The sequence below is a fragment of the Morone saxatilis genome, unplaced genomic scaffold (genome assembly GCF_004916995.1).
Source record: "Morone saxatilis isolate NCDOM2014 unplaced genomic scaffold, NCSU_SB_2.0 Contig18, whole genome shotgun sequence".
In the NCBI taxonomy this organism is placed as follows: Eukaryota; Metazoa; Chordata; class Actinopteri; family Moronidae; genus Morone; species Morone saxatilis.
The window spans coordinates 108,687-121,696 of NW_023339740.1; the positions used below are offsets into that span (position 1 = coordinate 108,687).

Here is a 13,010-nt window from a genome sequence, read left to right on the forward strand (position 1 = left end):
CTCCATGGAAGGTGACCTGCAGCGTCTGTAGATAAAAACAGCTTATGTGCCTTACTCACTGACCTTTCCCCACATACAGACAACCTTCTATTCACAAACACAGATCAAATCCTGCAAAACGTTACGTACTAAGTGTCACTTTTGGTAACTAACATTTCTGACTGGATGTACATTTCATAGCATAGTTGTGGCAGAAATGTAAGTTATGTCTTGTGTTTTGACTAACCCTGAGGAAAGCATAGAGACAGATGGACATCCAGTTGGTCAGCAGCTTCTCCACCACCGTCTCTGTTCTGCAGAGAAAACACACACAGAGTTGTAATCACTGCCAAACATCTTTAAAACACCTCGAACCGGTAAGCACACTCTCCTCCTCCTCCTCACCGTCGCAGCATCAGTTTGGGGTTCTTGGCCACATACTGCTCCACCAGGTCGTTGAGCAGCGTTTTGAGGATGTCGGTAAAATACTCCAGTTTGCCGTGTAGCGCCACCGTCAGCAGGGAGGCCACATAGGCCCTGTCTCTGGGGGAGAAAGTCCGCTGGCTCTCCAGAGTGTGGATAAACTGAGAGTGGGAGAAAAGAGATAGAGATTATCTGGCTGCTAAAAATGTATGTACCGTCTCCTCTGCTTGTAACACTGATGGTGAGTACCTTGGTGAGGAAGAGTTTGCTGTTGAGCAAGTTGGACAGCTGCACCAGGCCCTGCTCCACCGTCTGCCGCCGACACTCCTGAACGTCCAGGTCTCGCCTTAGCGGAGACTCCCGGTGGCCAGGGAAGAAGATGCGCTCGGCGTACATCCGATAGTCCAGGAAAGGAATGCCAGAGCCCACCAGGTCGCTGGACATGTCCATCATCTCTGTCATCAGGTCTGAGTGAGGTAGAGGAGCAGGGGTGAAAGGTCAGGAGGTCTTGCTACAAGCTCTTCAGCTTCCACCATATGCTATATTCAAAGTGTGTGTTGGGAGGTGGGAGCTGGTAAATATTGACACTGGACAGAGTTGGCAGACTAAATTTTAAATCTTCTGCAACCACCATGTGGGATGTGAGGAAGATTTCATCCAGGAGGCGTGATGTTAATGGATCGTTTTATAAGGCCAGTGTGAAAGCAAAGTGGATCTGTTGGCCTCCACAAACTAAAATAAACTTTCTTCTTCCGTCTCTGGCTCTCCTCTCCGGACCTCTTTCCACTCATTCCTGCTCTCTTCTTTATTATATAACATTTCGCACTCTTTTACCTGTGAATTCTTTCTTGCAGCGGTCTCTCACACTGGTTTCCAGATTCTCCAGTTGGATCTGGACCTTCTTGTAGTCTCTCAGAGCTTGCTTACTCTTTCTCCTGACAGACACCACAAAGACACAAAGAGAGGGTCAGGTGGGGATAGAGGAGAGAGGACAGGTAATGCCAGTTTCACACTGGATTAGTGGAAATCCAATGAAACAGTGAAGGTTGACTCACGTAATTTGACCCAACAAACCCCCACAAGTAAGGATCAGGGTTAATCATGGGGTCGCGTTGGGTCAGGAAATGGAAACACTGCCAGGCAGTGTAACTCTCCTGATCCTATAGTTCTCAATGTGCCACTTTTCAAAGACTTGAAGGTCTTTTTCTTCCCAGTCTAATCATGTTGGCTCTCTAAAGCAGGGGGTCAAACTTTATCATGTCAAGGATCCCCAATCTGAACAAACTGGGGGCTCGTCCATAACTCTTTCTAGCCTATAATTGTTCACATTTTGGCAAATTGGCACCATTTAAACTATGCTGAATTAGCTATTAGCAGTTCCGGTTTGGTGGGTACCCGTAGATGTACAGACAACTAGCACTGGATTACTTTTCTCTGAAGAAAACTTAAAAACCTGATGATTCTCAGGCAAGTTCTGGAGTTATAAAGAGTGTCTTTTCAGTGATTTTTAAGCAGATTTAAGGACGTTTTCCACAATAGGCATGGCATAATGATATCCTTGGAAAGTGCAACTGACACTGAATCTAACAATATGTATATCATATCTGGGAGTTTCACTGAGATATTACTCAGAGAAGGAGTGAGAGCTTAATCATCTCCATGAGTTGTGTGTCACAGCCTCTGCTGCAGCTCCAGCTGCTGATCGTGTTCATAAACGGGCCAAATCAGAGGCCAAACTACAATAACTGACTTTCCCTTGTTTTTACAACACAGCATGCACCCATTTCCCACTCAGATATGAGTGTCCATTGCGTAAATGTTCCATACGACTTTATTCAGTCATGACATGAACATTACACAAAGAGACATACTTGTGTCATTATTGGCATCTGGAGTAGGATAGGGATCATGTTACTACTGGAGAACTGTGGTGAGCAGGAAAATAATATTAAGAAGATGAGTGTTTTCTCTTCTCTTACAGGTCACTGATTTTAAAACCTATTTTTGAAGCCTCAGTTGATTAATGTGCACAAGAGGGCCACTCGCTTCTTTTTCTCAAAGGGAATCTACTAATACAGTTTATTTAAATCTTATCTCACATGCTGTATATAAAGTTTTGCTGGATTTTTATAATTTCATCAAGTGTATCCCATAAGTTGCCAGATGCTTCCCCCCTTTACATGCAATTGTTTTACACATTTGCTGCAGATTTTTGTCCCATCCAGTGTTGGAATCCTTTCAAGTGAAATACAGTCACCAATATAGTTTTTTTTAATGGCCGATGCTGATACATAGAGAGCAGGGCTGCCAATATATAATGCTGATATCAAAACAAAGGAAAGTCATGTATAATTCTGTTCCATTCTATAAAAAAATGTAGGCATAAGTTTAAGGCAGGATGCATGAGAGTTTTATTACAGGGCTTGAAACCAACTTTTTCACCACCTTCCCAAAACGAGGGGGAGGCTGACTGCAGACGTGACTGAAGAAAAAAAAAATGTTTCGGCCTCCTGAGCACAGATGTGCCCAATATGGATTGTCTTAAAATGACACATAATCAGACTGATTAATCAGTCTATCACAAATTTAAACCATTTCTGCATGTTAACTGTGTTTAAGGTAGCTTCTAGCTAGCAGTAGGCTACCTGCAATGATGCTTCTGTTGTCTGTAATGGCTGCACTTGATGGCAACTACTTCAATAGTTAACAATTCAATAATTGGTACCAAAACGTGGCCCCTACCCTTGATAGTAGTGTTTGAAAACTCCATGGGTACCTTTAACTTACTCACAAATTGATCTGATTATGTGACATTTTTCTTCTTACACACTCACCCACACAAAACACACAAACAAACACAATCCACCCACTGACCTGTAAATGAGCACGATGATGAGGACGATGAGTGCTACTATGGACGCCCCGACCCCAACTCCAATCTGAGCCTCTAGGGGGAAGGTGGACAGGCTGAGGTTGTCATACTGAACCTTACCCAGGGAGAAGTTCAGGTTGCCCATTTGGACCTGAAACACAGACACAAACACACATTCCTTACTTACAGCATTATCTATCGACATACTAAAAACACAAACATTTTGTCCCTGTGGTTTTAAAGTGAAAGCGCCGTGGACTCACAGTGAATTCAGGCAGATTGTCGGAGCCCTCACGTTTCTTGCCATTGGGTACCGGTGGGGGCTGCTGAGGTGGCGGCTCGCAGTACAGATGGTTTCTGGTCAGGGTCTTAACAGCACACACACCCTCCCCGACCAACACGACCACCTCGTCCTTAGTGATGGCCAGGTCCAGGTTTTCCCCCTGAGAACACATGGAGTTGATTTTAGTTTATTTTGTATCTACTTTCACTTTCAGTTCTTGAAGTGCTACAAAAAAGTGAAAAACATATACGTATGTTTTTAATCTTACCGTTTATTTAAAAGTAGATAGTATGGTTTCAGTTTTTTGACTGGTTCGCAGTTTTTGTTAATCTTTCTCTGGTCTTTTTGTCTTGTTTTATGATGACACTTATGATCACCAGAGGATGAATCTTAATCGATTTTTCATTTGGGTGGCATCATATGTAAATGTAGACATGTCCAACATGACAAGAATTTTATTCGGTTCAGTATTAGGTTAGTGCGCTGCAGCATTAGAACATTGGAAAGACAATGTTTTTGGTGAGTTCTATTTTGTTTATGTCGAGTTTGAATGAATTGTTACGATGTTATGAGGTACAGTTTGGACTCAAACACACTCACAGTTGCCACTGCAGCCCTCTTGCTCAATACTGGGCCAGTTTAACAAATTGTTGTTCCCATTAGTCACTTAGACACAAAAACACTGAAAGAGCCATGATTGCTTCACTTAGTAAAAGGTCTACATCCAGAGCTACATTCAGATCTCTGACCTCCAGCTGGATGAAGCTGCCGGGGTTGTAGCGGTAGGCCTTCAGAGGGTCCTGTTGGTTTAAGGGCCGCAGGAGAGGGTTGGGTTCGTAGCTGAAGGCCTGGGGGTTCAGATTGCTGAAGTCAAAGCGCAGGTTGTCCAGCAAAAACTCCACGGTGACCTTTGACCCCCAGATGGAGGAGTCCACCATGGGAGAGCGACACAGGATCAGGGAAGAGGAGTTCATCTCACAGCGCTCCATGAACTGATGAGACAACGAGGGTGAACAAAAGGACATTTAGTAAAGGAAGGAACTTTAAGTTATTTTAAAAATAACAAGCAAACACACACACACACACACACACAACACCGCACATTCACACACAACCACACACAACACACACACCTGTTTGACAGAGCAGAGTGGGTCTCCAGGGCAGACAGCGTCAGGAACGATCCTTGCTGGCCTTCCCAAAGTCTTCTCCCTGTCCTCCCCCTGCTCTCCACTCCTCCTCCTCCTCCTTCGCTTCTTCCTTTTAATCTGGCCGTTTGACTCAAAGGGAGAGACGGTCACCACCATCCGGGGCTCCTGAACCACGTCCAGGTTGTGTCCTGACACAAAGATCAGCCGACCACCACTACACACAGACAGAGAAACTTCAATTTCAAAGCACTTTAATTTCTGGCACCAAACAACTTTTTTTTTAGGGAAGAAGACGAGATGAAGATCAGATCTTCACTCACTCCAGGAAGCTCTTTGCTGGCGTGGCGTGGGTGATGTTGGGGTTGTGGGTGTAGCGGTAGGCTGCAGAATGGAGGTGGCGCTGGCTGCTGCCGTAATGCAGGGTGACCCGGTGATCTCCTGTCTTATTACTGCTGCCCGTCACACACTGAACACTGGACCTCTGCACCTCCGACACACTGAGGACACGAAGAGGACGCACATAGGAGAGACTGATTAATAAATGATGTCATACTTCATTGACCCCAGAGTGACACTCTCTTTTCTCCCCCTCCCCCACTCCAAGTAGGTCAAAGGTCAGACTGACAGCATTAAAGCTAACTTTGAATCAGCAACAGAGTGGCCGTGAACCAATAAAAAATATCAACCTGTGTGTGTGTGTGTGTGTGTGTGCGTGAGAGAGAGTCTTACATGCTACAGGGGACCCCTCCCACAGTGATGGTGAGGTCAGAGGGACGTCCAGTCAGCAGGTTTCGGCCAGTGATTGTCAGTGACGTTCCTCCGGCTTTGGGACCCCTTTCAGGAGACACCCCCATCACAAATGGGTCCTGAGAGGGAGGAGAGGATAGAAGAAGGAGGTTAGAACTATATAAACCTCACAAACACATAATAGACACAAACACTGATTACAAACCAGCTGAAAACACATTTGAAAATCTCTAAAATTCTGGCGTTCTATTGTTGAAGTAGGCTGTTTTCTTTTTCACAATTTTCACAGACAGGTAAACAATATCTTATCAACTATAATTCAATCTGATCTAATGTACCTGGTAGCTGAATGTCTGGCTAGACAGGCCAAACTCTCCTCCGCTCACTTCAACAGACACATGGCCCACCTTCTCTCCTCCACTGGCTTTGGTCCTGCACACAATCCTAGAAGAAAGACACTACTCTTAGGATGGTTCTTCTTGATAAAAAAAAAAGTTATGCATTGTAAAGTAAGTAAAGTCCTTAAAGTGTAACTAAAGCCCTAAATTCTGCTAGCTCCCTGCCTTCCAGCAAATTTAACAATATAGCAGAGAGAATCAAATAAGGGGTGTGGTTACATAGTATAATATGTAGAAATCAAATAGTTTGCTGTCTGTACCTGGAGGAAACCTCGTAGAGGCTGGGGATGACTGTGCAGGGAACCCCTGCTACTGACACAGAGTGCAGGATATCTTCAGCCTTCTGGCCCAGGTTGGAGCCTGAGATGGTCACCGTGGTGCTGCCCTCCAACAGACCAGAGAGTGGCTCAATCTGAGAGAAGTCAAAAAATGCTTCATTTTACAGGGAACATTCTGGATATTTCTTTTTGTTAACGATAAGTTATTTAGTGCCAAATAACTTCAGTTTCAATTCTGAAAAGAATGTATGGTAAAGAAAGAGCTCTGATCTGAAATATGAAGATATATCGTGACTATAAGCATCTCAAATGATGTATTATGTGTCTCCTACACTACCAAAGTGAAGAGGTCAAAGGTCAGTACTCACAGAGTGGATGACGGGGGCGGGGCATGTCTTCTGAACGGGCTCACTGCAGGAGTCTGAATACAAGCAGCTAGCGTGAGCGCCACCACACCACACACACCCATACTTTTGGTCAGCTGTATGGCAGCGGCTGCAGTCAGAGCGGCCCACAGAGCAGTTGTACAGAGTGACTGAGGGCACGACAGGCAGACAAGAGCATCAGTCAGCGTTAATGTGTGTTGACACTGAGTGTTGTTGTCAAGTTGGTGATGGGTCAGTGGAAAAAATTGCAAAATCACTCTCAGCTGTATGTTGAGACACACTTTAACCTTACCATATAGATCAGTAGAGCTGTCCACATGGAAGGTGTCCCTCCTCTTCACATACACCATGGCATTGTATTCCTCCACTGGAGCGGAATATGTGTACTGGACAAACAACAATGCTTTCATAAAAAAAAAGCCACACTATGTTTTCTTACAAAGTCACAATATGAAACATCAACTAAAAGAGGAACAATTTTCTTTCTGTGTATCACTGCGCTGAAGGAAGCGTGCACCTGCGTCCTAATGGACGAGCTTGTGCTTGTGACGGCACAGCTCACTTAGCACCCTAACGTTCAGCTATGGTTGGCGGGTGTATTTTGCTAGACAGAAAATAGTTCTTACATCAAAACACTCAGTGGATTATCTTGAGTAAATGGGTTGTGATTTCTGAAAAGAGACATTGCTGTAGAGTTTTTCAAATTTTGAGCACCACAAGCCAAGTGCCATCTGGTTCCATTATACTGGAGAAAAGGCAGATCAAATATGTCTTTCTTTCTGTGTTTTTCATATCTCCCTATAGTGTATTTCTATCTACCTATAGTGTAATCATATCTAGCTGTCTGTATATAATGTCAACCTCATACTGTAAATATCTTAACTTAATAGCTGTATATATCTTAGTGTATTCACCTCACTCCGTTCATTCTGTTAATGCTGTTCATACTGTAAATATCCTGCTAGTATATATATATATATATATATATATATATATATATATATATATGTAATGTTATTATTTTTTTTTTTATTATTTTTTTTTTTTACATATGTTGTACATATTGTCGTATGCACGATTACTTCCTGCGACTTTTTACTGAGATTGAGATTAATATATCTGTATTGGTTACAGTATGTTATGAAAGTTGTACACACTACTATCAGACCTTGGTTGTTAGTGACAGGGATGTCAAAGTTGGATGGATTGGTGTCACAGTCTCCACTAGGCGTCCATCTACCACCGTGCTGCCTCGTGATGAACCAGCACAACATTCAAGTGCCAGGCTCGCTGTGTCCTGAACACTACAAAGACTTTTTGGGTGAAGAGATGCGTACAGACGTGTGTTGAAGCTGAGAAAGATAGTGTGGTTGTGCGGATCTTTGAGGGGTGGTTGTGTGTTATAACCTGATTAGAGGTGTCAGGTGTGGGGCCAGTAGGGGTGGATTCTGTGCCCTCCACTCTGACAGGGAGTCAGTGATTGAACCCTTGCACCTTCTCCACACAGGGACAGCTGTAAGAACCCGCAGCTGAACGTAGGAGCCTCTCCCCTGTGTTCCCCGAATACAACATATTGTACAGATGTCACTAAACACCAAAAGTCCTTCTCCCCCTTACTACACAGACACAGGACACAGAGACACACACGACACTACTACACACACACGAGCACACACACACACAATGTTTCCCTCTGATGCCTATTGAGTGACAACCCCCTACTGTTTGCATTAAGTGTATACTTGGGTAGAAAAGTTATTAGCAATCGCTGTTTCTCAGACGGGTGTGTCCCAGTTTAGTTTGTTGTATTAATAGCCACTGGGGGTGGGTCAAAGTGGAAATTGGTTGAATGCTAAAACATTTAGACTAGCTGAAATGCTGGAGATTGTTTTTTGAGTTGCCTTAAATGAGCACGTGCTGGACGGGGAAATACTGCTAACCAGTGATTAGATGTAAATAGCTAGGCGAATTAATTCAGATGTACATTTAGCTTATCTATTGTAGTCCGTAACTAGCAAAGCCTAAAACAATTGCACATTTCATGAAAACCTAGCTTGAAAATAAAAACGCTGGATATTGTTTCTTGATGTAGTTTACTGAGCATTTTTGCAGATGTAGCAACTTAAGATTTGACTATATGTTGCTTTTATCTTTTACCCATCTTCAAAATGTGGTTGTCTTTTCAACATAGAGAGCCTAGCACATAGCACATAGCACATCTCAGTACAGGAAAGAGTGAGTGAGGTTCTGACCGAGGCTTGCTCAACTAATTTTTCTTTTCCAGATGCACAAATAAGTGTGTGACCCAGTGTGAAAAATACTGAATTCCTACAAAAACACACACAGTATCCTCAAAGAAAAACTAACATTCTAAATGAATATTTCAAGGTAATACTGAGTTGTAAATGTGAAAAATGCAGAAACATGAAACATTTAAACAAAAAAAAAACTGCTACAGCTCGCACTGGAACAGTTGTTTTACTTGGGATCAATCTAAAAAGCAAAAGCAAAACAACAAAAAGAACACAGGTGTCAGACGATAAAGGAAGATCAGGGAAATAAGGGCAGACAGGGAAACCTGTTTGTTCCTCCAGGAGGAGTATAGAGTCCAGTCAGGAGCTGGGAGGACTGGGTGGCTGCTGAAGCTTCGAGAAGAAGAAGTAGATGATGAAGAAGAAGAAGAAGAAGAAGGAGGAGGGAGGCGGCTGAACTCACCGGGAGAAAGGCGTCGGCTGGATCATACTGGTAGTCCAGCTCTGAGTCAGTATCCAGCAGGTGGGGGTATGATGGGGGGGCGTGGTCAACCTCACCGTCACCTGACAACACAGTGGCAGCTGAAAATGTGGCTGTGTCATTTTCTGGCTGGACGGCACTCTCAGCTGGGACATCTATTTCTTCTTCTGGCCAGAGGGGCACCTCAGGGTCTGTCCCTGGGCTCGCTGCCTCAGTCTGGGAGTCTTGTGTTGGCACTGGAGTGGGAGCCTGGGTAAGGTCAAGGTAGAGGGAGGGCTCAGAGTCTCCTGGTTCGCCCACAGGGAAGGGCGTGGGCAGGGGGAAGCCAGACGAGGCCGGGGTGGGAGGCTCTGCCAGGCTTAAAGCTCCCTCAACTTCCTGAGCATCGCTGGGGGGCGACTCCGTCACCACCTCCAACGGGAAGATGTCTGGGTCATGGGGTGGGATGCTCAAAGGCATCACAGGGTCCAGATCTCCACTTAGACCATCAGCCATGGTGACAGGCACCAAATCAATGGCTTCCATGCTGACACTAGGTGTAGTGGCGACACCCTCGGTGTCAACAAGAAGCTCTGCTGCTTCAGTCTCTACCTCCTCCCTGGTGGTGACCTCAGGGAGTAGAGGTGTAGTGGGTGCTGGCGTGGTGGATGGCAAGGTGCTGGCAGGCTGAGGGGGCAGGGTGGTGGGCGGGGTGGTTGGCTCAGGGCTGGTGGTGGTGGTGGGTGGAGTAGTGGGTGCAGGAGGAGTGGTTGGCTCCTGAGTGGTTGCTACAGTGACTGGGACCGCTGTTGTTGTAGTCATGGTGGTTGTTGTTGTTGTTGTTGTTGTTGTTGTTGTGGTGGTGGTGGTTGTCAGGGCAGCCGTTGTGGTAGTGGGTGTTGTGATGACTTTAATAGGTTTGGTTGTGGGAGGAGCTGAGGTGGGGAGTTTAAACTGGGGGAGGGAGCAGGACGGGAAGACATGAGGAGAGGGTGAGACAGAAATAAAAACTAATGGACAAAGGAAAATGAAAGTAGGCAATAACTGAACTTAAATGATGGTACACAGGTAACCTGCTGTTATTGTTTATGACACATGCATGATTTCTGTTACAAATAATGTCGGCTTGTTCTGGCATATGAGGCATGGGCACTGATGGATGTAGGTCTAAACAGGACAACTTTGACCAATTATCTACTTACCAGGTTCTTATAAATCAAAAATACTCCTGTCAAGTACTTATGATTTTGGACACATACCAACACATTCAATTGCTTTTAGTTTGAGGAAATACCATAACGGAACCAGTAAGTGAATCATGTCTTTGTTTGATACCTGTTTTATTCGAGAGTTTAACTGTGCTGTACAGCTGTTCAACGAAGGGGAGAAAAAGTTAGGGACGAGGACATCTGCTCTCTGGCAAGCATGATGTAGTAGTTTCAACGTAGGTTTCAAAAGTGTCAGAAAATGTTTTTTTAAACATATTATGAGGAAGGAAATTAATTAATCTGCTTTTAGGTTTCCAGAATGCACTATATACAATTTGGTAAGAAACAGTGTCCACTGAAGATTTGCAAACCTGATTGGCTGACAAGTGCCTAGTGAAACCAGGCTGTATAGCTGAATACCTATGACGCAGGTCTTTGTTCTCAATTGTTGAACTCTATGTGAAGAGAGCATGAGAGAGCCTTAGCTAAGGAGTGTTGGTAGTGTAACCAAGAAAAAAAAAAGGCTTTTCAGCGAGAACCACAAATGTAATTTAATTTCTTATTTGTGTTAATCTGGATGTCCAAATCATCTAAAAGTAGGAAGAGGAATAGAGAATCCATTCTGTAAATCCAAATCCAATCCGCAAAGCTCATAATCCATTATGATCCATGATTGCCTCGTCCATTGCAGTCGTGGAATATACAAAAACATAACTTACTGTTTACTATGGGTGTAAGAAAATATCTAAACATATATTGCAATATTTTGTTTTATGATATTGTATCAATTCTCAAAAACACTATTGACTTTTGTTTTTATACCCCCAACCGCTAAATAGCAGTGCTGTCAGCGTAAACTTGGGGCTGTGATGTTGGATGTTTGACAATCACAAATGCAGATCCCAGTTTTCCAGTTGCATAAAAAAGGTTAACTTTTTTAATTATGCATATGGTTGTGTGTTCCTTATACTATCCCTAATTTTCGATATTTTTTTTATTTTTTATTAAATCACAATATATCACAACATATTGAATTGTAAGCCCTGCATCGTGATACATACTGTATCACCCAATTTTTTCAAATACACAGCCCTACTGTTACTACAAAACCTCAACTTTCCAGTCAGTTCAATTTACAACTTGATCAACTTACAATAGACACTTTTCCAAAATAACTTAAATACCTGAAGAGCACAAGTCTCCACAAATATATAACATGGTCCCTGAGTGGTGACCGAGTACAGTTCAAGTATGTAAATCTTTGTATTTGACACCTCAGTGGGTATGGTACAATTAGACATCTTCTGTTTGAATGACTTACATGCTGGTTGTAGATGATCACCCCCTCCTCACAGGTGGGCTTGTGGGTGCACAAGTGCTGGTGAACACACCAGTTACAACCCCATCGGCTTAGAACACAACCACGGCAACTGCACACAGCAACAACAGGATGTACAGATTAGAAATAATATCTTCAGTGGATGGACACGGTGCAAGGTGACACAGAAAAGCAAAGGGAGAGGAAAACAATGAGTCGGGGTTAGGAGCTATGGAGAGAAAAGTGGAGAGAGGTCTAATAGAAGTAGTATGGGCTTTTTATCTAGAAGTGGGGAAAAGGGAGTGGGAAAGAATAGAGAAAGAGAGATATAGCTACTGTAGCTCGTATCGCGCAGAGTAATCCAATTACTGCCAATCTGGCCCCAGAGGTAAGAAAGGTCAGCGATCTAATTGAATTGAGCCTCAGTTTCTTATCAGAGTGAGAGGCTGATAGAGGGAGCATGTCTGGAAACACAGCAAAGGAGGATACTATTTAAGTGTTCGGCACAGTGATGTTCAGAACACACTACATTTTCATCCAATTTGAATAGGGCTCATTATTATTCAGTTTATTTCATTGGTCAAATAAAGAAGCTTTTTTTCTTACTTTCTGTTAATGGAAGTTTACTGTCTTCACCAGCAGAGGACCCAGTCCACTGGTATCTGTTTGACGTGATTACACTAGTTGCTGTAGTTTTATGATGAAGCTGTTGCTAGGTGGCTATCTGAAAATGCTGCTGCTCAGTATGTCTAGCCACCGCTGTTCTCAGTGCTCTGGAATGTTCCACTGATGTAACTGATTAAATGTCTGCTAAGACCTCCCCAAAAACAACAACAACGTAAAAAGAAAATAGAGTTGAAAAATATGTTTTACACATTTACTGATGATGTGATGATGTGAATAATCTTTTAGTACATTTGGTCAGTTTTGGGGCTCTGTACTATGTACTGGTTGGTAACATGGTAAAAAGACAATAAAACAGCCCTAATAACAGTCAAATAGGGAAAGAAACTCAATGCAGAACAGGAGGTGTTGATAAATGCAAGGTGTATTGCGTGTAGTCAAACAATGTATATATTATATTATATTTTAAACCTAAAAACATGTTTGAAGTGACATAAAAAGTAAGGGGCTTACACAGTGCTGGTTCTAGCTACTTAGGAGGACTAGTACCACTTGTACAGTCTGCATTTGTTCCCAAGACCCTTGTTTGACTTAAGAATCATTATACCTATATACACCAATCAGCCATAAC

At 43.4% G+C, this 13,010-nt stretch overlaps 1 protein-coding gene across 1 annotated transcript in view; it reads right to left on the reverse strand.

Annotated features, from left to right (window-relative positions):
• plxnb1b (plexin b1b) overlaps positions 1-13,010 on the reverse strand; it is a 75,143-nt gene that overhangs the window by 6,493 nt on the left and 55,640 nt on the right. Inside the window, exons 12-27 of the mRNA XM_035661646.1 lie at positions 11,759-11,867; positions 9,233-10,183; positions 6,810-6,903; positions 6,500-6,666; positions 6,114-6,265; positions 5,794-5,899; positions 5,438-5,574; positions 5,029-5,205; positions 4,691-4,922; positions 4,307-4,549; positions 3,538-3,717; positions 3,277-3,425; positions 1,237-1,337; positions 652-869; positions 385-563; positions 227-293 (exon numbers count right to left, since the gene is read on the reverse strand). Coding sequence (XP_035517539.1) covers positions 227-293; positions 385-563; positions 652-869; positions 1,237-1,337; positions 3,277-3,425; positions 3,538-3,717; positions 4,307-4,549; positions 4,691-4,922; positions 5,029-5,205; positions 5,438-5,574; positions 5,794-5,899; positions 6,114-6,265; positions 6,500-6,666; positions 6,810-6,903; positions 9,233-10,183; positions 11,759-11,867 — 3,262 coding nt within the window. The remainder of the gene's footprint in view (positions 1-226; positions 294-384; positions 564-651; positions 870-1,236; positions 1,338-3,276; positions 3,426-3,537; positions 3,718-4,306; positions 4,550-4,690; positions 4,923-5,028; positions 5,206-5,437; positions 5,575-5,793; positions 5,900-6,113; positions 6,266-6,499; positions 6,667-6,809; positions 6,904-9,232; positions 10,184-11,758; positions 11,868-13,010) is intronic.